We start from the raw sequence: 27,048 nt of genomic DNA on the forward strand, positions 1-27,048 counted from the left end.
GTTACTCACCTCCCTCCTCCCGCAAATTATTCTGACCCCAGAGCCTCCAACCCACACGGGATTTTTGTGCGCCGTCCACGCCCGGCCGGCGGCCTCTGCTGCTCCCAGCCCTGCGCGGCTTTGGTCCCAGCCTCGGTGGCCCCTGTGCCAAACCGAGGACAGGCGGAAGGGAGTCTCCCAGGGACCCCAAGTAGCCTGGGGCCAACAACCCTTTTCCTCTCTGCTCTCCCCTCAGAACAAGTTTCAGGATCTCGCAGGCCTCGCGGCGTCGTTCTTCGTTGTGGCGGCCTGTGGCTCTTTGAAAAACACGACGAGGCCTGCAAAATGCGTTTTCCCGATTTTTTTCCTTTACGCATGTAACTACGGTCCTGCATCGTGAAACACTACGCGCGTCGGCGACAAAAGAAAAACTGAGCAGTGGCTGCAAAGCTAAGGGCCCCGGCTTTCAGAGGAGAGAACTTTTCTTTCTCCATGCAGGTGGAAACTGGCTTCTGCGGATCCAATCCCACTTCTTTTTGGGCCGGTGCGCTCTGGCTGCGCTGCAGGGACCGCGGACAGTTTCGCCAAGGCACTGCCTGCCCTCCTGGCTCCGCGTCCCCGCTCCCACTCCCAGCCGCGTGGCCCAACCTCTCCCGGGCTTCACAGCAAACAACCCGTTCCTCTCCCGCCTCTTAAGTCAGTCGAGCAGGCCTAGGGGACGGCTACAGCTGGGAGGGCAACGGGAAAGATCAAGCCCCAATCATTCCGAATTATCGCCCCAGACCCCTCCCTAGACTCTGGGGAACGAACGCGTGCTGAGCCTCCCCGCCGCTTTGGAGACTGGGCTATATTTTCGTTGCCTCCGGCTCTCGACAGGTGCAAAACAATGAATTCCAAGCCTCGGAAGCAAAGAAGCTTAGGATTCGACGGTGGCCGCAAGATCTCATCACGGATCTGACCCCTGCCCAGCGTGCGCCATTTCGTCGTCGCCAAACGAAATCAAGCCCCTCGTGCGCTCAAGGGGTGAATGACTCTGGCCTCACCCCGACCGTCGGAAGAGCTGGCCCCTGCCTCGCTCAAGACCTCATATCACGCCCTCAGGCCATTTCGAAAGCAAGAACGGCAAAGGTCCCTTACTGAACCTTTTAAGAGAGCCTGCGCCTGGCAGTTGTCGACTGCGGACCCAGGCCCGCGCGCCCTCGGACGCGCTGGCACGAGCAGCAGAACTAGAGGAAAGCGAGCGATCCAGCCTGGGCGCTCCCATCTCCAGGAACGTCTCCGGGAAGGCCCAGCGCGTCGTGGCCAGGTAGGGCCCGGGCCGGGGGCGGGTAACACGTGCTGCCCTGGAGCGGTTACGGGACCATGACCCGCTGTTTCAGGTGGTGGTAAATTCCATTTGTCGAGTGGTTTGGGTTTGCACCGTGCCCTTTGCTTGTCCCTCCGCCTGATTTCTCCCTCTCCCCTTACGGCGGGTTCACAGACGGGGTTCCAGAGAATGGGGGGCTCTTGTGAGCCCTGGCACCTGGCGCAGGGCCCAGCACGGCTCCGGCCCTCCGTAGAGCGCTGGCTCTCCATGGGCACCAGATCCAAGGTACTGGGGGGCGGGGTGCAGGCCCTTGCGTCCGCAGACCAAGGTCGCCCGGCCGCCTGGCAGGCACGGTGGCGGGAGCTGCCGCTAGTTGGCGCCCGCGCCCTGCCAGCCGCGGAGGTGCGGGCCCGGCCAGGCTACAGATGCGCGCCAGCTGTGGCCCCGGGTCCAGGCGCGGCGTCCGCCCGCCCCACAAGAAGCTACCCTTTCCTTGCCACCAATGCGGCCAGGTCTCTGACAAACCGATGGCTGTGTGTCAAACCAAGACCGTCTTCCTCACCTCTGATGAGATGGACGCCTTCCGCCTTCGCGTTTTCAGGCACCGGGAGAGAAGACCCACAGAACAGGCTAGCTGGTTCCCAATTTCCACCGATCGCCAACCTGCTTCCTCCCCATCCCGTACCCACAAACTTTGTCGTCTGTTTGATGGGAGGGAGAGCTCCCACTCCCCCACCTGGGGCATGCAGACACCCTCGCCCTTCCCCAGCTGGCATCCCCAGCTGGCATGGAGGTCTTTTCTCCTTCTTCCATCAGATCGATGGACAAACAGCCCAGTTTCTCTCCAGTGGCCCCCACCTAAGAGCACCCTAAGTTGTCCACAGCAGGGCTAGGAAGCGGAAGGTCAGGACACTCCCCTCCCCTACCTTGACTTAGAGCTGGGTAAACCCAGAACCCATCCCCGGGCACATAGAGCCAGCTCCTTTGCCCCAGGAAGGGGATTCATCTCCCTCCAGCATTTAGGAGTGCACTCTAAGTGCCTTCTTGGCAGTGAGGGTGCCGGCTTCCCAGGGCAGGCATGATTCATGGGGACTCTGTGGCGCCTGGGCAGGCATCCCCAGGTATACCAGACAAGGGACAGGTGTGTGCTGGGAAACTGCCCGAGAGGTCCCCGGGCTGTGGAAGGAGCTGGGGTCCGCAGTCCCTCTGCCTGGGCGTGTCTTCTTCCCTCGCCCACAGCTCTCTAGGCAGAGTTGCCTAAACCTCTCTGAGCCTCATTTCTTTCATCTGTAAAGTGGGGGCACTCATAGTGGCCCCCATAGAATTGTGTGTAAAGTGCTTAGCACGGGTCTGGCACATAGAGGGTGCTCCAGCCATGGGGAGCCATCACTGTCATTATGAAAAAATAAGACCTGTCAATCCTTGCTGGGGGCCTTTGAACCACCCCTCCCCTCTCTGGGCCTCACACTTCCATCTGTGAAACGTCCAGTTCTCATGTTCAAAGCTTGCCAGGACTCCAAGCCAGTCCATGCTGTCCTGGCCCCTCGATTTGCCCAGGGGCTGCCTGGGGGATCTAAGGACTGGCTGTGACCTACCTCCATGTGGAGTCAGCTCACAGCAGGGCTTCTAGCAACTGTCACAGGGCGGCCGGAGCTGGGTCTTGATGATTGCCCATCTGACCATTCCTCTCAGAACCTCACTTTGGCCCCCACCCAGCTGCCCTCCCGTAGGCAACTGGGCCTCAGCGGACGCTGCCAGGGACCCCATTTCCTTCCCAGGAGGCCTCTGTTTCCCATATCCCGAATCGCACAGGAGCCTAGTCCAGCGAAGAGGACAGAGGACTCTCTTCTAGAACTGAAAATTTCTCCCAGCCTGGCCCTAAATCCCCTGTCCAGAGGGACCCGTGGTGAAACCTATCTCCTGCCCAGTGCCCTAGAACTCAAAGGGAACATTCATGCCCCTCACTGAGCCTCAGTTGCCTCTTCTGTCAATGGAGGTCATTCTGACCTCTCCATTTCACAGGAGGGGATTAAGGATTCCCTCTAGGAGGGCAGGGGCATCGTGTTTCGCTGTATCTAAATTGTGATCGATGGTTTGAAGAAACAGAAAGAAAATGCTGCTGAGTAAACTAGGACTCATCTGCTTCCTGATTTCAGATAATGATCTCTGAATATATAAGCGAGGAATGTTAATGAAAAATAGCAATACATCTGGGTTGAGGGGTTGTCTCCTGCAGGCCAGGGGTCTAGCCCCAGAGAGTCCAACTCTGGGGTCGTCTCTCCTGGCCAGCCTTTCTGGAAGGATTCAGAATGTGTGGGAGGACAAATGTGCTTCTCAAATTACAGAGATCTTTCTTCCTTTTTGGAAAGTGCCAGACTTGGAGGGGAGGGAGAAGGAGCAGGGGAGAGCAGAGTGGTGAGGGTGTTAGGACCCAGTGCTGCCTGTGCAGTCTGAGACTTTTGCCTGGTGTCCACGCTCCCCTGAGCCTTGGTCCCGACGGTAAAATGGGAAGAACAGTAACAGCTGGGGATGCTGAGGCTTTACCTTGTGCCAGGCGCCGCACGTGGGCATTACTCACGGTATTCAATTCCCACGGCGTCGTATGTGGTAGGTGTTATGCCCATGTAAGCAAAGAGGAATGTTGTTCGAGGTCGGCCAGGTTAGAGAGGGCCGGACCCAGGTTAAAAGCCTGTTCTGGCTCAAAATGTGGGGCATGAAGGCATCACCTGGCCAAGCATGTCAGCACTGTCCTCCTAGTGGCTGAGTAAGGGGAAGAGCTAGCAGCTAGATACAGAGGAAAGTGCTATTGTGATGGGGAGAGAAAGTTGGGGTGGCAAATCCTGCTAAGCAGCCCTGGACTCGGAAATCAGCAGACTCTTCAAATCTGCAGGGAGTCAGGAAGGACTTGCCAGGGTCATTCGGGAGGGTCCTGTGATAGCTGAGGTGCACCCACCACCTGCTGTCCTTTGGCCTCAGAACCAGTCTGTGAGGAGGCAGGATTGGCAGTAGTCTCCAGTTTACAGATGGGAACACTGCGAGCCAGAAAGCAGAGAGGCGTGATTAGGATCTGAACTGAGCTCCAGCAAGGCCAGGAGCGAGCACCTCGAGGCAAAATGCAGTCAGGCAGGACCTCTGCCTTGCAGAAGGCTGCAGCCCAGTCCCGGGCCTCATACACTAGGGCCCCATGCCACTCTCAGTGCCTCTCTCCCAGGGGAAGTGCTAGTCAGTCGCGTTTCCCTCTGGGCCTCAGTGTTCACATGCGAACGCTGGGGGTGCACTTACAAGCCCCCTCTACATGCCAGGCAGGTTCCCGCAGGACCCCAGGGTTTCACTGTGACCCAAGACCCCTCCTCCCCACCCACCTCCTCTCCACCTCCTGCGGGGCGCCAGCTCCCTTGGCGTTCATGTGACCTCGGATCCTTCCACACCCACCCCCAACCTGTTCTGCAGGTGGGTGGACAGAGGGTGATCTGCTTTGGGGATGGGAGAGAGAAAGGGAGGCAAGGGCGGAGAAAAGAGACTTCTCTTTCGGGGGCGTGGAGCAGAAAAACTGGCTCCATCGGTTGCCAGGGAAGGGGTTTCTGGTTTCAGATCCCATCACTTGGTGGGACCTTCCTACCACCCTCCCTGCTACTCACTCTTGTCATCTGTAAATCAGGGAAATATTTCTAGAAGACAGTATTTGGTCTGTGACTTTGATCACTGGTCTATGACTAATAATTGCCCTAATTTTTTGGACACCTGCTGCATGCTGGGAGTTTTCCGCCAATTGTCACTCACCCTCAGGTGCCTCTGCAGGGCAGGGATTTTATTCTCTCCATTTTACAGATGGGGAAACCCAGGCTCCGAAAGTAAAGAGCTTTTCCTCTGTGGGCCTCAGAATCTGAGAAGTTCAATCAAGTTCTCAGGAGCCCTTCCAGCACCCCCACTCCTCGATCGGGGAGGGCCATCTGCAGTCTGACAGCTGCTCTCAGGGCAGAGCTCTCCATCCAAAGCAGCAGGTGGATGTAGAGCTACCTGCCAGCAGAGCCATCAAACACAGCACTCTTCTATTGGGAGGCACGGAGTGGTGAGAGGGACCTGGGCAGCTTGGAGCCAAGGGGGCTTCTGGGAAACATGTGCCCTTCCCCCAGCCCCCGGGTGGGGTTCAGCCCTGGCAAGCAGGGAGAGAAAGGGCTCTTCTGAGTGGCTGTCACTTTACACACATTTTTGCTTCACAGTATTCTTAGAAGGTAGGGACACCTTCTAAGGTGTAAAATCACTCCCATTTTACAGGAAAGAAAACTGAGGCTCAGAGAGCTCAAGTGACTTGCCCAAGTTGGCACCACTGGGAAACCACAGAGGTAGGATTCCAACCAGGCAGCCTGGCCCCAGAGCCCACGTTGCTGCCCATTACACTCTATTCTTGTGGACTAAAACCAGATGCTCAAAGTTACAGTCATGGAATAGAATTGAATCCTGGCAGAAGAACTGTGGGCAGGATTCAGAATTTTACAATGTCAGACTCGAAAGGGCTCTGAGATATCAAATCCAAATCCCCACTTCTCAAATGGCAGAACTGAGGCCTAGGGAGGACGAGTCTCACTCAAAGTCACAGCCCATGCCAGGGACAGAGTCTGCACCGCCTCCCTCTCCAGCTACCTCCCGCTGACTCTGCACCTTCCTCTCCTGCAGGCCCTCCTCTCCCCACTGCCCACCCGGCAGCTTCTGGGCCCAGCCAGGCCCATTAGGGATTTTCCACCTCCCTGAAAAGGTCCTAATGACTGTCAGTCCTTGTGAAGCCTTAATTAATCTCAGAGGCCGATGGCTCAGAGGAGACTGGGGGCTTTGGCCTTATGCAGATGAAGATTGCGGCTCTATTTCATGTGGTGGTGAAGGAACGCCTCAGACATTCCTGCCAGCAATAAAAGCCACATGGCCCTTGGAAAAGAAAAAAAGTGCAGCCCTTTGCGGAAAGAAATCAACTATGTGCTGTACGCATGGCATGAGATACAAATGGGCATACGGAGGTGGGGAACAGTCGGTCTTTTATGCCGCCTCTGATGTCCACTGACAGAGGCAGGGCCAGCAGTCACGGTCCCAGCTACAGTCCTGGGGAGAGGGGGTGACCCCCGGTGTGGTGGGGGAAGCCTCACCTCCTCCACCTGAACTGGATTTGAGCCACTGCAGATATCCCAGAGGCAGGGCCAGCTTCCTGGCCTGTGGCCCGTGCAGTCGCACAGGGCCCTGGTCTCAGAAGGATCCTGAGCTTGTTTTAATGCCCTGCCACCGCTGCCTTCAACTTCTGAATACTTGCTCAACAAAGGCCCTGCGTTTTCATTTTGTACCGGCCCCCCAAATTATATAGCCAATCCTGACCACGAGTGTCCCCGCCCATCATCAGTTGTCACGTCTCTCCTGGCCCCTGCCATGTACCCAATCCCGGGGAGTAGGGTTTCTTGAGCGCCTGCTGGCCACTTTGCTTATATCACCTGAGATGAACTTCAAAACGACTCTGTGAATTGGACAGATGTGGAAAATTGAGGCTCAGAGAGGCTTCCATATGGCAAGGAAGCCTAGATTTGAACTCAGGTCTCCCTGACTCCAAAGTGAGTACTCTTAGCAGCTCTACATTCTGCATGATTTCATCTTCATCATGCCCAGGGGGATGGGGATACACACAGTTAGGCTGCTGTATTCCCAGATAACGGAAGGCACAACTGAGGCCGGAGAAGTGAAGGTTCTCAAGTCAGAGTCAAACCGAGGGCCGGGGCAACAGTGGACCTGGGCCTGGATCCATAGGGCTGGGGATGGAGTCCCAGTTTTATACTTGTTTGTGCCACTTGTAAATTTATTAGCTCTTTCCATGCAGGTCACTGCCGTGAGTCTGGTCTGGAATGTGGCTGGAGCCCTACCCCTTCCCCCTCCCCAACAGCTCTCCATTCTAAACATCTGGAAGTCCTTCCTTGTGTCTTCTTCCACTCTTTCATGCTGTAGTTTTCCTCTGCCACCCTCACTGGTTGGGAAGCAGTTGGATCTGGCACCTTGATAAACTCAAAAGAGTCCAAATTTTTGATGAAAGTTGGGACTGAACAGAGTCCAAAGATTGCCATGTCCTGTAACTGGGTCTGGGCCTGAGGTTCATAGAGCCAGCTGCTAGATCCAGGGGAGCCATTTCATTGTTCCCTGCTGGGTAACCTTGAGCAAGTCCCTTCCCTCTCTGGCCCTGAGACTCCCCTTCCGGGAGATAAATGCATTGGACAATGCCTGAACCCCAGGAGGCCTCTCTGTCTTCAACATTCTAGAATTCCATATTAATCTACAACAGGTCTGCTCATTTCCCCAGCTCATAGCTGGGGAAACCAAGGCCCAGGAAGGATCAGAGACTTGCCCAACATCACAGAAGGTGCTTATTGACAACTGGACTTGACTCTGAGGCTCCTATCAGCCAGCCTGGCTGCCTCTGCACAAACCTTCGGATGACCTGGCCTCAGCATCAGCTCAGCTTGCCCTTGTCCCGCCCCCTCTAGCCCACTTTGGCCTGTCAGGCACCCTGAGTGTTCAGGCCTAGAAATCACAGCTAAGGGTCCCTGGCACACAATAAAGTTCCTCTTCTATGGTTTGAATGTCTCCCAAAAGTTATACATTAACACTTCATCGCCATCGTGGTGGTATTAAGAGGCAGCGAGGGGCCTTTTGGGAAGTGATTAAGTGGTGAAGGCTCTGCCCTCATGAATGGATTAGGCCCTCTTTGCCCTTCTGACTTCAGGACACATTGTTCTGTGTCCTCTGGAGGACACAGCCAGAAGACACTGCCTTGGAAACAGGGAGTCCAGGACCTCATCAGATGCAGAACCTGCCAGAGCCATGATCTTGGACTTCCCAGTCTCCAGAACTGTGAGTAATAAGTTTCTATTTCTCTATTTATAAATTACCCAGTCTCAGGTATTTTGTTATAGCAACACAGAATGAACTAAGATAAGACACCTTCTTTAGACAAAAGTGGGCCAGGGGATGGCAGCAACCCTTTTCTCCCCAGTTGCATTTAGGCTGTGTTAGCATTTCCATAATAAAGACCCCTTTTCCAGGGGTTATAATTTGGCTGGAAAATGAGGAGGAAAGGCCAGATTCCAGGACTGGAGAGGCATGTGAAGTAGGAGGCTACGATGGGAAAGTCTCCACTGGACTCTGGGCATGCAGGGTGCACACACACACATCTATACCTTACATGGGTGCGCTCACACACAGCACCCATGCTCATGGGCACAGTCTCTCACACACTCACTGGCAACTCACACCCACATGGGCAAGCCCTCATGGAGGACAGCATCGTTACAGTGCAGCCACGGTGAAAATAGTTTCGTGCATGTGTGTGCAAAGATACTCCTAGGAGATGCATCTGTCTGTATCAACATGCACGGACCTATTGGTGTAGATGCACAGATAGGCCCCATATAGAGGGGTGTGGGCACACGGGCAGAAACCCACATCACAGCTGTGTAAACACCAGACCATTGTGTGGACAAATCTTTACACACAGAGGCAGGCGTGGAGGCAGGGCTTAGAGCTTTGGATTTGCTCTGCAGACCAGCTCTTGGAGGAGTTGAACCCTGGCTGTGGAAGTTTCTGCTTCTCCTCAATTCAGAGGTATAGATTTTCTGGGTGGTTTGCCCCCCTGGGGCTTCCGAACCATTCCTCAGCATCTGAGTTTAACCCGCTGCCTCATTGTTCGATGGGGACGAGGAGAGCTTGTCCTGCCGGCCCAGAGAAAGGCAGTGGGAGGGGAGTAGTGGAAGGTTGCAGCTAGGGTGCCCCACGGGGGCATGGGTGGAAGGGCAGGGCACTAGCCTAGGGGCCCAGAGACCTCAGTTTGGGTTTAGGTTGAGATGCCCTAGGCCAACACATGGCCTCTCTGAGCTTCATTCTGAGCCCCCTCTGTTAGGGCCATGTGACACCCTCAGGGACCTCAGCATGGGGAAGAGCACTGAAACCATGTCACATGATGAACTATTAAAGCATCTGGAGACTATGTCCTTGAGGACAGCAGGCTTTGGGGGTAAGAACTTCTCTGGCAGATCTATGAAGAGCTCCCAGGTGGCAGGGACCACATGGATGCTGGGGGCTCCATACCAGAAATAGAAGTATTGAGAGCTGGCTCAGAATAGAAACACATCCCCTCAGAGGTAGAGAGCTCTCCATTTTGGAAGGTATTCAAGGTGAGACCAGGATATTATAGAGGGAGTTCAAGTGTTGGATGGGACACGGGCCAGACCAGATACTAGTGTCTCAAATGCTCAGCTCATAGCAAACACATATTAAGCAAATGAGAGAGCGACTGCAGAGCTCCATTTCTAAGCCAGTCATCCGTGATTCAGAGCATACCAGCTCTGGGTTCCCACCTTGCCATCTGCGTGACCTTGGCCCTCTCCAAACCTCAGTTTCCTCGTCTGTGAAATGGGGAGAACAAATTATTTCCAAGAGCTCCAGCAAGTCACATCCCCTATTGCTGCCTTTCAGGTCGTCCCAGAATTTCTGCTCTTATAAATAGAAAATGACATCGAAGGCAAAAAGCAGACAGACAAGCAAGAGAATGGTTAATACAAAAATCACAGCTAGGCGTGGTGACTTGTGTCTGTAATCCCAGCTACTTGGAAGGGTGAGGTGGGAGGATCACTTGAGGCCTGGAGTTTGAGAGCAGCCTGGACAACAAAGTGAGACTCTGCATCTACTAAAAAAAAAAAAAAAAAAAAAAATCAGCAGAGTGGTCCCCACCCCTTGCCATCCATGATGAGTAGGGAGAGGGATGCAGTCAGGGAGGGGACACTGGTGGGAGCCCTAAGGTCCCATTAGTGCTTTGTTTTTTAAAGCCAGTTGGTGGATAAACAGATGTCTGCTGTGTTACTCTTCTTTAAACAATGCTTATATTTTATACATTCTTCTGTACGTGTATTTTACACGTTTAAAAATATTTTTAAAGGACAGCAAAAGATAATAGATAGAAAAAGTCCCCCTGCCCAAACCCCTGAAAAAAATGGACAGTATGCTCAAATGTGCATCATGTTGTATAATTATTCATGAAGCAGCAAAGCTGGGATGTGTTTATTCTCAGCCAAATCACTCTTTCATCCAGAGGGTCCTGTGTACCATCACACTCTCAGCTGAATCTCTACAGGCCCGTGCAGCTGTCCTCATCACGGCAGCCCCCACCTAGGTAAGCACTTCTAGGTAACAGCCCATGCTGAGCATGCTCCCCGAGCACTCCTCATGGCCGCCAGTAGCCCTCCAGGTATGTCAGTGGGCCCACTTTACAGGCAAGGAAGTCCCTTGCACCTACATAGGAAGGGGCAGAGCTGGGATTCGAACCAGCTCTGTCAATGCCAAAGTTGTGCAGCAACCTCATCCCAGGAGCCAGGCCCCTCGATTATAGTAACTAATGTTATGTACACTGACACACGCTGTTGAATCCCTGGAGCCACTTTTGTATTAGGTACATTTATCATCACCCTCATTGTAACAGTAGGAAAACTGAGGCGTAGCAAGGTCAGGAACGTGTTCAAGTTCATACTCCAGGTGAGTATCAGAGCTGAGCCTTGAACCTCAGCAGCCTGATCCCAGATTGCGTTTCCTGGCCTGGCTATGTGGGGAGCTCAGACTTCATGGAAACAAAACACAGAATGGTGGCTCCAGGGTCCACAGCTGATCCCAAGGGACCAAAGGCCAGCAGGGTGGTTGGCTGGGGTTGGAGGATGCTGCCTAGGAGACCTGCTCCCAGAGTGATGCCAGCCCCCTGTGATGAGCTGAGTCCCTGCCTCCTTACAGGGTCGTGGCTGCTGGGGAGGTGCTGAGGCTGTGGGTACAGCCAAACAGAGCTAGAGCAGGCTTTGGACTCCCTGCCTGGCAAGTCCAGGTGACAGGCTCAGACATTGGGCACTCTGTCATTTGCTGTTGGTGTAAGTTTCTACTGGCAGGAATGTGACATTCATCGGGGTCCCTCTCGCTGCCTCACCTCTGAGCTTTAGTGAAATCCAGGGTGGCGGGATGATCTGAAGGCCCTTTTAGCTCGCTTGGAGGCCTGGGCTTGCCCCTGCCCCCATCCGTGTCCCCAGGGGAAAAGGTTCCCAGTCCTGTCCTTAGCAGCTCTGAGCTTAGATGAAGGAAGAGATGAGATGGGAAGGAAAAAGAGAAGTAAGAAACAGACAGAGGAAAAAGAGTTGGCACTATATTCAAGCAGTCAACACACACTTATCAGGCACCTACTATGTTCCAGGGGCTATTTTAGGTGCTGGGGATACAAGCAATGGACAAGAAAGCCATGGAGCTTCTTGGGGCTTTGATTTCAGCAGGTCAGACAGAAGACAGACAAGGAGGCAAATAAGTAAGCAAGCCAATATTTGATAGTGTCTTGGGACACTCAAGGAAACAGATGGGGGTACAGTCATAGAGAGTGACTGGGTGGATGGGGGGAGAGGGGCTCAGTGCCAGTACTTTAGACAGGGTGGTCAGGGAAGGTCTGTCGGAGCAGGTGACATCAAAGCTGAGACCAGGGGGTTGAGAGGGACCCAGGAAGGGAGAAGGGGGCTGGTAAGAGGGCCCACTGTACAGTGGAACTGGCTTTACCCACCTGCCTTCTTCCTACTCCTCTGCACTTCCGGTATCCCCAGTTCCTAAAACTCTTACTGCCCTTTCTCTCTATTGCTTCTCCCACAGCAGCCCTGAGAGCCAGATGGGGTGAGTCTAAGTAGCCTGACATGCAGTTGAGGAAACTGAGGCTAGAGTGGGGAGGGCAGCATCAAGTGGTATCCTAATGCCAGGACCTGACCCAGGCTCCCGCCTCCCAGCCTGGTGCTTCTTGGAGCCTGCCCATTGCCCGGCATGTTATTTAACCACCCAAGTCCAGGCAGGCTGCAGCCACTGTGGAGCCAGTCTGTGGGCACCACTCCTGAGAGGTCACAGGGCTGGAAACGTGGGTAGCTGGGTAGGGTCTAGGAGGGGGCAGTGGCTCAGGACTGGGCGGGGGTCCGGAGCGGAAGGCGCCCAGCCCTGATTGGAACAAGGTGGCAGCACTGGGAGCCGAGCCGGGCGTCATTGATCTTGCCCGGTGTTCCAGCCACCAGGCGGGGCCAGCGCCGGGCAGACTGCCGGTTTCCCCAGGTGTGGGGACACCCTGGGGGAATGGCTTTTCATGTGGTTGTGGGGCAGGCATGCCACCCAGCACGTGGGGGAGACCAGGGCTTTGGGAGCATGCTGGCAGTGGGGTGGAGGGGGGTGTCTGGAGACTCAGAATCCCACAGCCAGCAAATGTGAGGCTCCTGGAGACAGGGTCATGGACTTGAGGCTCTGAGACCCTGAGGATGTTAGAATCTTCATCGCAGTAGCTCCCACTGATGGAGGGCTCACTGTGCTAGGCACGGTTCTGAGAACTCACACAGCTTAACTCTTTTCATCCTCGCTCCATCCTAAGAGGGGGATTCTATGATCATCCCCACTTACAGATGGGGAAACTGAGGCTTGGCAAGGTTAAGTAGCCTGTCAAACACACAGCTACCAGGTTTTTGTCTTAAGAAATAAGAGCCCTGAAACAGCTGGCCAGTGCTGGGAGGGCCCTCGAAGATCTTTGAGGCCAGTCCCCTTGTGTCGGAAAAACAGGTCTGGAGAGGGGATGTGATGCGCTGGGGCCCAGGGAAGTCCAAGATCAGGACTCATTCTTCCCTCAGGTCATCGTGGGACCTCTGCTGGTCCCTGAATGTCAGGCCCCTGAGGGCAGGGTCCTCAGCCAGGAGCTAGGCTCCCAGATGCTGCCAACCCTGACAGTTTTTTGCTAGCACACAGGAAGTTCTTTTAAACATCTAACCTGAATCCCTCATGTTGCAGGGAAAGCCTCTTCCTTCTCATCTTGCAAACTCTTCTAAGAAGAGGTTGGCCTTTGATGTTAGGGAAGATCACCCATTCCCTGGTGTTGTGGGAGGTGAGACTGTGCCTCTCCCTGCCATAAAATATCTTCTTGACTGTCCATCGCTGGCCCTAAACATTAGCGACTTAGCCCTTGGGGCCTTACATAGTTTCTTATTAAAACGTGAGTACTCTTAGAATGCATGTCAGCTTAGCAGGACAGGGTGGTACTTGCGGGGCAGAGCTTGGGGGCAGTTGAGGAGCAGGAGGGAGCTGATTCTCCCCTTCCAGCCAGCCTTGATGGGATTCTACATGACCTGCCACCCTCCACCTCTCTGACCCCATCTTCTTCTACTCTGCCCCTCCCTCACCCTGCTCCAGCCACCCCGCCCTCAAATATGCCCATGATACTCCACTGCATGGCCTTTGCCTATGCCGCCCTTTACCTGGAAAGCCCTTCCCATTCTGTCTGCCTGGCTCAGCTCCCCGCTTCATTCAGGTCCCTGCTGCCTCCACCAAGAGGCCTTCTCTGGTCTCCTGTGGTAGACAGAATAATGGCCCCAGAGATATCCACATTCTAATCCCCAAACCTGCGGCTATGTTACCTTATATGGCAAAAGGGACTTTGCAGATATGATGAAGGATAAAGACTTTAAGATGGGAGATTATCCTGGATTCCCCAGGTGGGCCCCATGTGATCTCAAGGGTCCTCACACATGGAATAGGGAGGCAGAAAAGGACAGTCAGAGGGAGATGGGGCGTGGAAACTGATTAGGGAACCTGAGAGATGGCGGCATGGGAAAAACGTGGCCCAAAGCTGTGGGCTTTGAAGGCGGAGGGAGGGGCTATGAGCCATGGAAAGCAGGCAGCCTTTAGGAGCTAGACAAGACAAGGAAACGAATTTTCCACCAGAGCCTCTAGCAAGGAACACAGCCTGCCCTGACCTTGATCTTGGCCAAGGGAGACTCATAGAGAATTTCTGATCCCCAGAACTGTAAGATTATAAATGCGTGTTTTTTTTTGTTTTTTTTTTTTTTAAGACACTAATAGTGGGCTAATTTATGACGGCAGGCACGGGAAACGAATGTCTCTCCCTTCCTTGATTGACAGTTCCTTAGCACATTTATTAGTGCCTGATACACAATAGCTTGACTTATGAATTGTCTCTTTTCTCTCACGAAAGGTCAGCTGCAGGAGGGCAGGGATTTTTTGCTTGCTTGGTGTTACATTTGCAGATAGGGTTGTCAGATTTAACAAATGGAAATAAAAAACACCCCAGTTAAATTGAATTTCAGATAAATAATGAAGACCTTTTTAGTATAAAGTTGCCCCAAATGTTGCAATTATTTATTGTTTATCTGAAATTAAAATAATTTAGGAGTCTTGTATTTTATCTGGCAAATTCATCCCCAACACATAAAACCATTCCTAGGTACGTATTAGGATCTCAAAAAATGTCTATTGAATGAGTGAAATAGATAAGCAAATGAATTCACACTAACTTCTAGCTTAAAAACCCTCTTTGGCTCCCAGAATGCCTACAGGGTAAAGTGTGAATCATAGCAAATAGTAAAAGCAGTTTCATAGCTGCTTCAATATGCCAGACCCGGGCTGAGTGCTTTACATTTATTAACTCACTCGGTTCTTGCAATAACCCAATGAGGTGGTTAGCCCATTTTCCAGATGAGGAAACCGAGGCCCAGGAGGCTTAGTAACTTGTTCAAAGTCACATAACCATCGAGCAGCAGAGCCAGGCAATTCCAGGCCTTTGGCAAACGTGGCTCATTGAATGTTCTAATGTTATCTCCCCACCCATTCCCCTGAACACCATGGATCCTCTCTGTCTAACAGCCCCCAGTTCCTTTTCAGGGTATGTGCTTCCGCTTTCTCTGACTGCCGAACTGCTCCTCATACATCAAAGCCCTGTCCTACTTTTCCCTCTTTGTGAGGCCATCTCTAAAACTCCCAGGAGGACTTGGCCCCCTCTCTTTCCCCTCCCCACCATGACCCCTTGTCTGAATGCATTGTAAGGACTTGCTGTTGTGTCCTTTACATTGTCTGACGGTGACCTCCCTGGGAACGGAGATGGGCCCCTTTCAGCTCTTTGGCATGGGGCTTCAAACTGAGTCTGGCTTTAGTGGGGTTCCCAGAAGCATTTGAGAATGAATGAATGAATGAACGAATGAGTGAGTGAATGAATGGCTGAGTGAATGAACCAATGCTGTTTGTTTCCACTCTGGGCCTCAGTTTCAGAGTCTATAAAAGGGGAAGAACAATCTCGAACCCCCCCCATTCCTTAAAACAAAACACATTTTTTTCTGATTATAAAAATAATACACATTCATTAAAGAAAAATTGGAAAATAATAAAATTATGAAGAAGAAAATTAAAACCATCCATAATCCTGCCACCCAGAACAATCGTTCCCACTGGGTGTTCTGCCTTCTGCTCTTCTTACTGTATGTATAGATTTAGCTGCTGCTTCTCTTCTCCGCCCTCCCTCCCTTCGCTCCTTCCTTTCTTTTAGAGTGTTGGGAACATACAGTATGGGGTCCTTTAAACCTGCTTTTGAAATCCGCCAACATGTGTGTATGTGTGTTCTCCTGTTTTCTTAAACCCTCCCTGATGGCAGGGGACAAGTGGCTGCCGGACAGGCCTGGTAGGGGCCAGGGTGTGGAAAGGCCATCCCCCCACTCATGGACCACCATAATTCCCTTGTGATGGGCTGTTTAGGGGGTTTCCGGATTTCTGTCAGGGAACACCCTGCGTGAATGTCTTGGCTGCATCCCTGGTTCCTTCCTTAGCACAGATTCTGGGACTGGGGTGCTGAGCCCAGTATAGACACTGAGAGGCTCTGGACACCGCCCCATATCCTCCCCATAGCTGCTCTCCAGCCCCACTCCCACCAGCCACCTGGACTTCTCAGCTTGGCAGAAAGCCAGGGGGCAATATTCCACCTCCTCCAGAGAAAAGCCCTGTCTACACCCAAGACCTCACTGATTCCATCCAATGCTGAAAACACCCATTTACTCAGCTCTTTCTCCACGTTATGGTCTAAGGTCTAAGGCCCAGATGCTTAGTTCCAACCAAAACAGCCACAGAGGTCACTGTGGTCTGAGGGTGCTCTGGACCTCAGGCCTGTGTAGACATCAGACTTGTCAATGATTAACCCACGGAGCTCACCACGTGCCAGACCCTCTGCGTCTCTGTGTGTCTCCACGGTAACCCTGAAGCTAGGGATGGCTGTCTCCCATCTTACAGGTGAGAATACTGAGGTTGCTCCAGAGAGCTGTGGGCCCTAGGTCTTGTCACCTGGGGGTGCAAAGGCGCTGACCCAGTACACCCGCTACCTGCTACCCAATGGGGCACAGTCCCAACACTACCCAGAAGCAAGGACAAGCTTTGGCCTAAAAGCTGGGCGGCCAGGTCCTGTCCCTGTTTTGACTCCATATGTGCCCTGGGAGGCCTCTGCAGCTCACCCTCTCCATCTGTGAAATGGGAGAGCAGGGATTCAGAGATGGCCTTCTAGGCCTGTGGCGGCTCTGAGCACAGTGGGTGCAGATACTCAGTGCTGAGTCAAAGGGAGAGAGAACCCTGCCAGATGGACCAGCTCACCACAGGCAGCCAAGCCTGGTCTTTGAGGGGTTGGACTGGGCAGGTCTTTGCCCAAGGCTGAGCTGGGAGGGACCTGACAGCCCCAGATGGAGGCTGGCCCACCCCGCCCCAGCAGATGGGTGGCTATTTTTTAACTAACCCCACAGGAAGAAGAGGACAGAAATGATTGCAGGGGGTTAACCTAGGCCCCTGGGGATGCTCCCTGTTTGCATCCTCCTTTCCCCACAACCCACAGAGCTGTGTGGGCTTCACCTGGAGCTCCCTGAATACTTCTGGAGCTCCCCGCAGATCACAGCCAGCGCTGGCATGGCCTGAGTGGCCCCTGTCTGACAGGCGAGGGACCCAGAGCCCAGAGAAGTTTGACCACGACTGGCTTCCTCTGCCCTTTCTGCTGTGTGCTTCCACCGGGTGAGGCTGCCTCTTCCGCTTCTACCTTTCTTCCTGGGGTGACCTGGGGAGGCCCCACCCTCTCCCAGGCTCAGTTTCCCCATCTGTCAGATAATGGGACCCTCCAGACATCACTGGGGCTTCTCCCAGCTGGGAAACCTCCTTCTGAGCTGGGGCCCTGACTCTGTCACATCAGTACTGGATTCCTGGAGGCCTCAGCACTCCGGAAGCATCTACCCAGTGGACAGGAGCTCAGGACAGGTGTCTGGGGACCCCCAGGAAGAAGAAGGATTTCCTGGCCAGAGATGGGAAGAGCAGCGTGGGTAGGGGTTAAGCAGCCTCCCCCTGCAGCCTCCCTTCGACCACGCCACCAGGTGGCCCTTGGTCCCCCCAGAAGGAGTTCCTGAAAAGTATGTGTCTGTTGCAGCAGGTGCGGCCTGTGAAGTGTGTGTATGCTTGTGTGAGGGTGCTGTGTGTTCACACGCACAGGGTGGGGGTGGGCACACAGGGCGGGAGGCCTGACATGGTGGCAGGGCCAGACTTTGGTTGCTGAGCTGGGACAGCCTGTGACAGAGGCCCCAGCACACCCGCAGGTCTTACCGGAAACCCTCAACTGGTGCTGGTCTGACCTGAAGGTGGGCACATGCAGGGGGAGGGGTACATGCAGGACAGGGGTGCATGTGGGGGAGAGCCATGAGCAATACAGGGGTCCATGTGGGGGAGGGCCATGAGCAGTACAGGGGTCCATGTGGGGGAGGGCCATGAGCAGTACAGAGGTACATGTGGGGGAGGACCATGAGCAGTACAGAGGTACATGTGGGGGAGGGCCATGTGCAGAACAGGGGTGCATGTGGGGGTGCCTGCAAGACAGAGGTGCATGGAGAGAAGGGTTAGTGCATGGCAGGGGTGCATTGCTGGGGTTAATGCAGGGCAGGCATGCATGTGGGGGAGGGGCATATCCAGGACAAGGTTACATGTGGGGAGGCCACAGGGCCCAAATGCTGTCAGGGCCTCTGGGAAGCTGGGACCACAGTGAATGCTTGGGGGGAACCAACTCTGCCTGACCTCCGCTTATTTTTGTCTATTTAAACAATATTGTCAATTAATCACATTAATTGAGCCCCCCACCCTGCCCCCTGCCGCTTGCCTCTGTGATACAAATAATATGAGCACAATGAAAAATCTTGGAAAATACAGAAAACACATTTAAAAAATGTTAAAGCCTGAAGTCTTATAACCACAGTGAACACTGTGAGTGTCTTTGAGGGCATGGGGGTCTGCAGGTCTTCTCGATATGATCACATTCATTCCCACATACTCGAGCATTTCCCATGAGCAGCTGTGGAGCTGAGCACTTCAGGTTTGTCTTAGTGAATTCTCTAAAAACCTGAGAGGGAAGTACTGTCATTCTCCCCATTGTATGGATGAAGAAACAGCAAAAAGGAGGTTAAATATCCCCCTCAGGGTGTAAGCAGCAGAGGCAAGATTTGAATCCAAGTCTGGCTAAATGGAAAATGCAAATCGTGTCCAGCGTCCAGGGCTGCACTCCAGCCATGCCCTCTCTGAGCGGACCGCTCAGTTATTCATTCCTCCAGGAGCGTTTACTGAGCACCTCCTGTGACTCAGACCCGACCCAGCACCCGCACTGAGGACCTGGCGGATGTGAACGAGACAGAGAGAGGCCCCAATCTGACTCCCCAAACGGCCACAAGCTGAGTCCCAACCTTGACCACAGCTTGATTTCTAGTCCGAGTCGTCACCGACCCCCACCGGCCCTCATCACTGACTGAACTGTGACCCGGCCTCCTGCACTCTGCAGTGGGCTCTGTGAGCTTTCCATTCCCCATGACATGTGTGAAAGCCAGGAGCCCACCTCACCCGGCCTATCATCCACGCGGCCAGGGCCAGAGAGGCCGTCGGGAGCCCGCCCGCCACCTCCGGCCTGCCGCTCTGGGCCAGGACTCTCTGGAGTGGGGTTTTGGCCTTGGCCCTTGGCACCCTGCTTGGCAGAAGGTCAGAGCATGGGGTCACCCCAGGAGGGGTCCACATAGCTGAGCTCAGGGTACCTGTGGGCGGGGCTTCCATGTCCCAGGGTCCTCACCCTGCAGCCTCCTCTTTTTGCCTGGGCCCTGGAACCCCAGGAGACCCCAGGAGCTGTTGCTCCCTCTTCTCACTTGCAGAAACTCAACAGGGCAGGCCTCATCTGAGCTCGCCCCGTGCCTTCACTGTATTTCTGGGGGCCCTGCATGTCTCCCCAATCCTCAGGCAGGGCCAGTTACCTACTTTATAGGACCCAGTGCAAAAAGAAAATACAGGACTCCTTTTCAAAATGCAGGAAAAAAAGTTTTTCCTTTCTTCGGTGGACTCTCAACCCACGATGGTGTTTTTTATTTGCTATCCAATATCACACATCCTTGGACCTGGGGAGACTTGTGCGGATAGTGTAGACCCTCACAGATGCTCAGGGGCCACCCCAAAACTTGGTGTGCAGATTCCATGCCCCTCTCCTCCCCACGCCTGCCTCAGTGGAGGGCGGCAGTGCAGGGTATCGGGCTGCTGAAGACCCATCCCTGGAGGCAGCAAGAGGCAGACTGGACCCGGGCTCCAAGTCCCCAGGCATGCTGCATTAGCCCATCAGACTTCACTTACAACACACTAATTCAGAGCGAAAATGATCCAGCATTTCAATATGGCAACTGCTGAGCGTTAAATTCAAATGCAGGGGGTGGGGGGTGGGCAGGTAGCCCTGGAACACAGCAGTCTCATAGGTGGCTGAGTGTGGGGTGGATCTCTGTTCTTGGAGTAGAGAGATGTGGAGTACCTCCCTCTGCTTGGACTATCTGGGGTACCTGGACAAGCACAGGGCGCCATGAACAGGGCCATGCCTGTGTGCCTGCCCCTCGCTCAGAAGAGGGGACCTGACAAAGTAATGCCAGGGCACATCTGCACCATGCCTGGGCAGTAGGCCTGGGCATGAGCCTGGATAAGGCAGACCTGCAGTAGGTGGAAGGGCCCCAGGAGAGCTGAGGAGCCTAGGGGAGAGGAACCCAGAGGTCCCCGCCAAAGTGCTTGATGTGCTGCCATAAGAAGGGCAGCATAGGCCAGGCGCGGTGGCTCACGCTTGTAATCCCACCACTTTGGGAGGTGGAGGCGGGCAGATCACGAGATCAGGAGATCAAGACCCTCCTGGATAACATGGTGAAACCCCGTCTCTACTAAAAATACAAAAATTGCTGGACATGGCGCATGCCTGTAGTCCCAGCTACTCCGGAGGCTGAGGCAGGAGAATCGCTTGAACCAGGGAGTCAGAGGTTGCTATAAGCCAAGATCCTGCCACTGCACTCCAGTCTGGCAACAGAGCGAGACTCTGTCAAAAAAAAAAAAAAAAAAAAAAAAAAAAAAAAAAAAGGCAGCATGGGCGCCTGCTGAGACAGAGAGAGAAAGAAACCCTTTCCCTGCGTGGGATTCTGGCCTGGCTCCCTAGGGTGCTCTCTGAGCTCAGCTTTGGCCCTGTCCCTCTCTCTCTGTGCCTCAGTTTCTCTAACTATGCACTGAGCAAGGAGAGGACCACCACACCTCAGATCCCTTCTGCATGGGCCATGCACTGAGTTTTATGAATCTCCCCTCTCTTGTTCCACAAATGATTACTGGCCCATTTCTCAGATGAGGAAACTGAAGCCCAGAGGAGGCAATGACTCACCCAGTAAGAAAGTGGTGGAACTGGTTCTGCCTGGCTTCCCTTCACCCCTTGAGTTGCTCCAGCCTCTCTAGGTGTGGGTGGAGGACGTGGGAACCAAGCTCATGGGGGCACCACCAGCTCTTACCAGAAAGGGGCTGAGAGAAGACCAAGGATGCTCCCTGACCTGAGGAAACGTCCATTAATTCATGGCTACTGTGCTTTGGCGAGCCACACAGGCTCCGGATGCAGGCTGCCTGGGTGGGGGATCTGAGCAGATGCCTTAATCTCTCTGGGCTTCAGTTTTCTCATCTATAAAATGGGCCTCATAATAACTTTTGTCTTACAGGGTTGTGAGGATTAAATGAGCTAAGGTGTATCACTTGAGCCTGGGAGGCAGAGACTTTAGTGAGCCAAGATTATGCCACCGCACTCCAGCCTGGATGACAGATTCAGACCCTGTCTCAAATACATATATAAACAAAATGAACAGAGATATGTAAAGCACTTAGACAGTGGCTGGCATAGAGTTAAGAGCTATGTAAATGTTTACCGCTAATGGAACTATTTAAGGGTTGAGTCATAATTTATATTTTCTAGACAGTCAATTACGAATTTATTCATTTCAACGTTGTACTTTTCTCTTTTGCATTTAGGATCCAGCAAATTTTCCTTTGAAGTTTCAATACAATTTCCTAGGTCCTTGAACAGGTAATTTCCCCGCCCCCACAGTGCCTGTAGCCCATGGTGGATTCAATAGCGCTCTCTGGAGCAGCTTTTCCCAAAGTGGACTTTGCACACACCAGCCCCTTCCAGATGCATCATCTCACCCCAAGAGATAACTCAATAAACAGCTGAGCATACACTTTTTTAGATCTCCATGGCCCAACAAGGTAGCCAGTAGCATATCAAAGGCTCTGACAAGTCCTGCAGCAAAACACCTTCGAACATTGTTTGAAACAACCAGTCCCAACCTTGTTTGACCACAGAGCTCCATTATTTCTGCTCACCACCTGATAACATCTGAACACACGTTGGGAGAAGCCACCCTCATTTCCTGGTTTCTAGGAAATGGCGAGGGGAGTCAGAGCTATGAGGAACACCCCCTCACAGGGATGAGTCGTTCCACACCTACTGAAATCATCCCCAGTCATGTGCACCATCGCTAGGCCGTTCCTCCTGTTCTCACCTTCCTTGTCTGATTCAGTCCCCCCAGCGGCCTGGAGAGGTCACTAGCATCAATATCCCCATCATACAGATGAGGAAATTGAGGTTCACAAAGGTTAAGTGGCCACACAGCCAGTAAGTGGCAGATCCGGTAGACAAACTCACAGCTTCTGATTCTAAACCCCACATTCGTTCTTCTGTACGTTGATTGGAAAAGTAAAAATAGATCTTATTCTAACAGGATCAATCTTCCCCCATCATAGGCTTTTAAAAATCTAAAGTATTTTTTTTTTTCCGGTAGCATCGAATGCTTTAAAAACTTAAAATTTTTAGTACCTTTCTTTTGATTACTAAAGCAGTACATGCTTGTTATGCATAAAACTTTTCAAACATTTTGGGTTGAAAAATGAAAAAAAAAAAAAAAAAAACCACAGATCTGTAGAGCCCTACAAAGTAGCCATTAGCTTTTAAATGAAAATATTTAAATGCTATTTGAATGAAAATAATGAAAATGAAATCAGATAAAAAGTTCAGTTCCTCAGTTACAGTAGCCACATTTCAAGTAGTCAGTATTCACCTGCAGCGGGAGTCTACCGTGTTGGGCAGCACAGACATGGGACATTACCATCATCACAGAAAATCCTATGGGACGGTGCTGTTCTAGATTCTTTGTAGACATATCCTAACACCTATACAGGTTGATTACCCCTAATTCAAAAATCTGAAATCTGAAATGCTCCCAAATCCAAAACTTTTTTGGGGCCAACATGACACTCAAAAGAAATACTCATTGGAGAATTTTGGATTTTGGATTAATAATATAATGCAACTATTCCCAAATCCAACAAAATCAGAAATCCTAAATTCGAATGCTTCTGGTCCCAGCCATCTTGGAGGGATGTTCAACCTGTAATGACTGTTAATGTTGTTACTGTGGGTTTTTTTTTTTTTTTTTTGAGACTAGGTCTCGCTCTGTCACCCAGGCTAGAGTGCTGTGGTACGATCATAGTTCACTGCAGCCTTCACCTCTTGAGCTCAAGCAATCCTCCTGCCTCAGCCTCCCAAAGTGTTGGGATTACAGGCGGGAGCCACCATGCCCAACCTATTGCTATTCTTGTTGAAGTTCTCAGACATATCTGCATGGCCTCACACATGGAGGAAAGAGACCCACAGAGGCAAAAACAAGACGTGGGATAAAAATAGACTGGAAGGAAATACACCGAATTATAGCGGTTTTTTCTGGGTGTTGAGATTACCTGAGTTTATTTTTAAATTTCTTAGATCCTTCAGGTGTTCTACAACATAAAATGCAGACAGGGTGGGGACGTTGGTTGGATTCATGTTTTCCCTAATGTTCTTACTGGTTCTAAAATCTTCAAGTTATGCTCTCACCCAAGGCTTCACTTATTATTAGTATTTTAAAACTGTGGACTCATGAAGAATGGAAGCCCACACAAGACCAAGGAAGGAAGGAAAGGCAGACAGAGGTTTATTTTCAGGCCTGTGCAGTTGCACACGGCCCCTTGCTTAGAAGGGCCTCATGCTCAGTTTCATGTTCTGTGGTTGCTGTCCTGAAATTCTCACTGATGTTTGAACAAGGGATCCTGTATTTTCATTTTGCACCGTGCCCTGAAAATCATGCCGCCGTCACTAGCCCTGGGATTCTCCCCAGGACAGGTTTCCCTTCGACTGCTCTGAGCCTTCGCCCTTGTCCTTGTCGGACCACGGACGTGGCCATCCACGGAGCCCTCTACGTGCCTGAGAGCAAGTGCAGTTTCAGGCTGCTCAGATGTGTGTCTAGAGACTGACAAAAATAGGGCTTGTGAGCGGGTGCGGGAGGCCTCTGTGGTCTCTGTTCACACACGTACCTACCCTCAAGGCCTTGTCTACACTGGCCTATTTCAGAGAACCGCCCTGTGCATCATGGGATGCTTTGCCCCACATCACGGGCCAGCTCAGTTCAGTCCCAGACCCCCTTGTCCTGAAGCCATGACCAACCCCAGGCCTGGCCCACCTTCCTCACCAGTCTCCTCTCCCTCAAGCCCTCCACAGGACCCATAATCCTTCCATCTCCATGTAATCCTTTTGTGTGGTCCTTCTTCCATACCTTTGCCCATGCTGCTCACTCTGCTTGTACCAGCAAGGTTCCTTCCTTCCCAGATCTGCCTTTTCTAGACCCATCTCAGATTCCACCCTTTCTAGGAAGCCTTCAGGAAGTATCTGAGAAGGGCCTGAAGATGCTGTGGTTGCGTAGAGGAGGATATGAATCACTTCACCTAGAGGTATCAGGGAGGGCTCCGCAGAGGTAGTGCCCTCAGGCCAAGGAAGAGAAGACACCTTCCAGGCAGAAGGGAGAGTTTGATGGGCTGGTTTGATGTCAGACAGACCACAGGATGACTCAAGGTCCTCTTTCCTCTTCTTAAACATTAGTTGCAGCAAGTCCCACCATCTGCCTGAGTCTGTTTTCATTTCCACAATGGAGGTGGTGATGCCCAGCACACGGAGCTGTGATGAGGATTTAATGGGGAATCCGGAGCATTTATAGAAGTCCCAGGAGGCCAAGATTCTACACAGGTAGGAAGGACCTAAGCCAGAGGGGTGTGGGTGGCCAGAAGAGAGAGCCTACCTTAGTAGGGCTGGGTGGGCTAAGGTCTGGGCTGAATCTCGAGGCCCTGGAGCTTAGAACAGCGTCTGCAACTCCCTGGCTGTGGAAGTTCAGGCAAGGACTGCTTCCTCTCTGAGTGTCAGTTTCCCCATCTATAAATGGAAAGCTGCGACACTGAAAAACACTGTGGGGAGGATGGTTCCTGAGGCAGTCTCTCTCCACACATCACTGGAATGTCGGCCCCCAGGGAGAAGGCATCTTTGTCCATTGTGTTCACTTCTGCATCCCCAGTGCCCAGAACAGTGCTTGCATGCAGCAGATGCTCAATAAATGTTCATTGAATGAATCAGCAGCAACCAATTCGCCCACCTCACATCCTAAGTCTGCTGGGGACCTAAGCCCACCTCTCCAGGGAAACTGTCTGCAGATTGGGACCACACCTCAGGTCACAAGCATTTCCTGAACGAACACCTACTATATGCATGGCTCTATGCAGCCCAGGGTAGACCCTGCTCCATAGCCCGACAGGCAGAGCCAAGGAGGCAGGTGACAGACACAGTGATGTGGGAAGAAGAACAGAGAGCAGAGCGGCCAGCAGGGCCTTGCCTGGGTGGGAGCAGGCCGTTCCCAGGCTGGAGCTCAGGCTAACGGGAGCCCCAGCTTGCCTGTTCCTGGGAGGGTGGGGCTGCCTGTTCCTCTTTCTTTCTTTGAAAACAAAAATTGTTTTCCCTTAAATTTATAAGTATTAAAAGTTTGGAAAATGCACAATCATCAAAAGAATGTAAAATAAATGTTACCTGCCATAATGGCACACCATACAGCATTAACTACTATTGACATTTCAGTGTTTCCCTCTAGTTTTTTTTTTCTGAGGTGGCCTTGCTCTCAGAGGTGGCTTCCTCTCCCCCTGGGAAGGGATATAGCTGCTCTGTGGGAGATGTGGGGGCACCAGGCTCTCTCCGTGGGCTGTTTATCACTTCTGACTTTGAGGTCCTTTCTCCATCCCTCCTGGATCCAGCACCTCTTCCCGAGACACAGGGGTGCGAAATGCTGGGGAAAGCATGTCAGCAGGCCTCACCTCCTGCCCCTGCTTTCCCCACGGAGGTGGAGTGGGACAGAGCTCAGGCTTGAGGAGGGAGCACTGGAGGCCAAGCCACAGGTGCTGGTCCTCAGCCCTGGTACCCAGGCAAGTTGGTTTTGGGAACAGGGGCATGACCAAAATGGACCCCTCCTTTCCTCCCCACCCCTTTCCACTCCGTCTGCCTTTCCCTTTGCACTCTCCAAGTGTTCCATCCCCCAGATGTCCTCTGCTTTCTCTGCTCCAGCTGTTTAACTCCTCTCAACAAAGGCCAAGGAATCAGGCAGACTGTGGACACTCAGGTGTGCGTGACAGGAAGGACCTACATTTGCAAAAGCCCCACCCCCACAGGGACTTCGTGTGCTGGTGGAATCTCAGTCACCATGTCCCACGTTGAAGGATGTTTGGAGGGGGGCCGACTTTGGTCACCCTTCAAATCATAAGTTATAAGCGTCTGCCCTTTCCGCCCACACGTAAGTCTGAACCTTTTGCCAAACACACTTTTCCCAGACTCGAAAGAAAACCCCAAAGAGGAACCTAAACCTTCACGCTGCCTGCACCGATTGGACCGGAGTGCTCAGGCTCGCGCCAACACGTGTTTCAAAGAAGAAGCCAGACAGCGAAGGGGGAAGTGAGGGAGAAGCTGGAAACCTCTCAGGCTGACCAATTGTTAGCCCATTCATTCGTCCATCCATCCATCCGTCCGTCCATCCATCCATCCATTCATTCATTCTTTCTTTCCTCTATCCATTTAGTGAGAAGGGCTGAATGTCACCTGTGAGCCTGCCCCTGCTCCCAAGAGCACCCTTTGGATCCCTGTGGGGTGAGGAGTGAGGGGCAGCGGTGGCAGAGCACCCCCAGCGCCTGGAGGGGAGAAAGGGAAGGGCTGGGAAGGCTCCCCAAAGGGGCGGCCATGAAGCTGGGCCTTGAGAAGACAGGCCAGGGTTTCTCACCTTCCACATCCTGCTTAGAGTCAGACAGAAGGTTTTTGCAGAGGAGGAGGAACATTAAATATTAGTAATTTCTGGCATGCCGTGAGGGCTTGTCTGTGCCAGGCCCTGTGCTGTGCACATGATATATGCTATCTCATTAAACCTACCCAACAAGCCTTGAGGTGGGTGCTATTCGTTTTCTCCATTTTACAGGTGAGAAAACGAAACGCAGAGAGGTGAGGCACCTCTCCCAAGGCCACACAGCAAGGAAGTGGCAGAGCCTGGCTGCAGCTGAGGCTTATAGCTGAATTTTACATTGCTTTCTCTCCAAAGAGTGCCTTCCTTTATCCCGGGAGCCATTGACAAGGGGTCTGACAGTCCCTCTAGTCTTGTGCCTGCTCAGCCCTCTCTAGCCCTAAAAAATCCAGGGCTTGG

The 27,048-nt window shown here is 52.7% G+C and overlaps 2 protein-coding genes across 5 annotated transcripts in view; one reads left to right on the forward strand and one right to left on the reverse strand.

The window, feature by feature from the left end:
* Positions 1–27,048, reverse strand: part of RUNX3 (RUNX family transcription factor 3) — a 65,061-nt gene that overhangs the window by 30,825 nt on the left and 7,188 nt on the right. The gene's annotated exons all lie outside the window — the stretch shown is intronic.
* LOC115900710 (protein transport protein SEC31-like) lies at positions 359–25,711 on the forward strand. The gene is made up of 4 exons (XM_030942213.1): positions 359–1,285; positions 1,460–8,161; positions 10,395–10,475; positions 24,429–25,711. Exons 1-2 carry the CDS (start codon positions 1,007–1,009, stop codon positions 2,156–2,158), a joined length of 978 nt encoding a protein of 325 aa, XP_030798073.1. The 5' UTR covers positions 359–1,006; the 3' UTR covers positions 2,159–8,161; positions 10,395–10,475; positions 24,429–25,711.

Source organism: Rhinopithecus roxellana, chromosome 12, assembly GCF_007565055.1.
Source record: "Rhinopithecus roxellana isolate Shanxi Qingling chromosome 12, ASM756505v1, whole genome shotgun sequence".
Taxonomy (NCBI): Eukaryota; Metazoa; Chordata; class Mammalia; order Primates; family Cercopithecidae; genus Rhinopithecus; species Rhinopithecus roxellana.

Coding starts and splice junctions, on each gene's coding strand:
- LOC115900710 (XM_030942213.1), top strand. CDS start 1,007: ATGACTCTGGCCTCACCCCGACCGTCGGAAGAGCTGGCCCCTGCCTCG. Junction 1,286..1,459: donor GCCCAGCGCGTCGTGGCCAG/GTAGGGCCCGGG, acceptor GCGGGTTCACAG/ACGGGGTTCCAGAGAATGGG.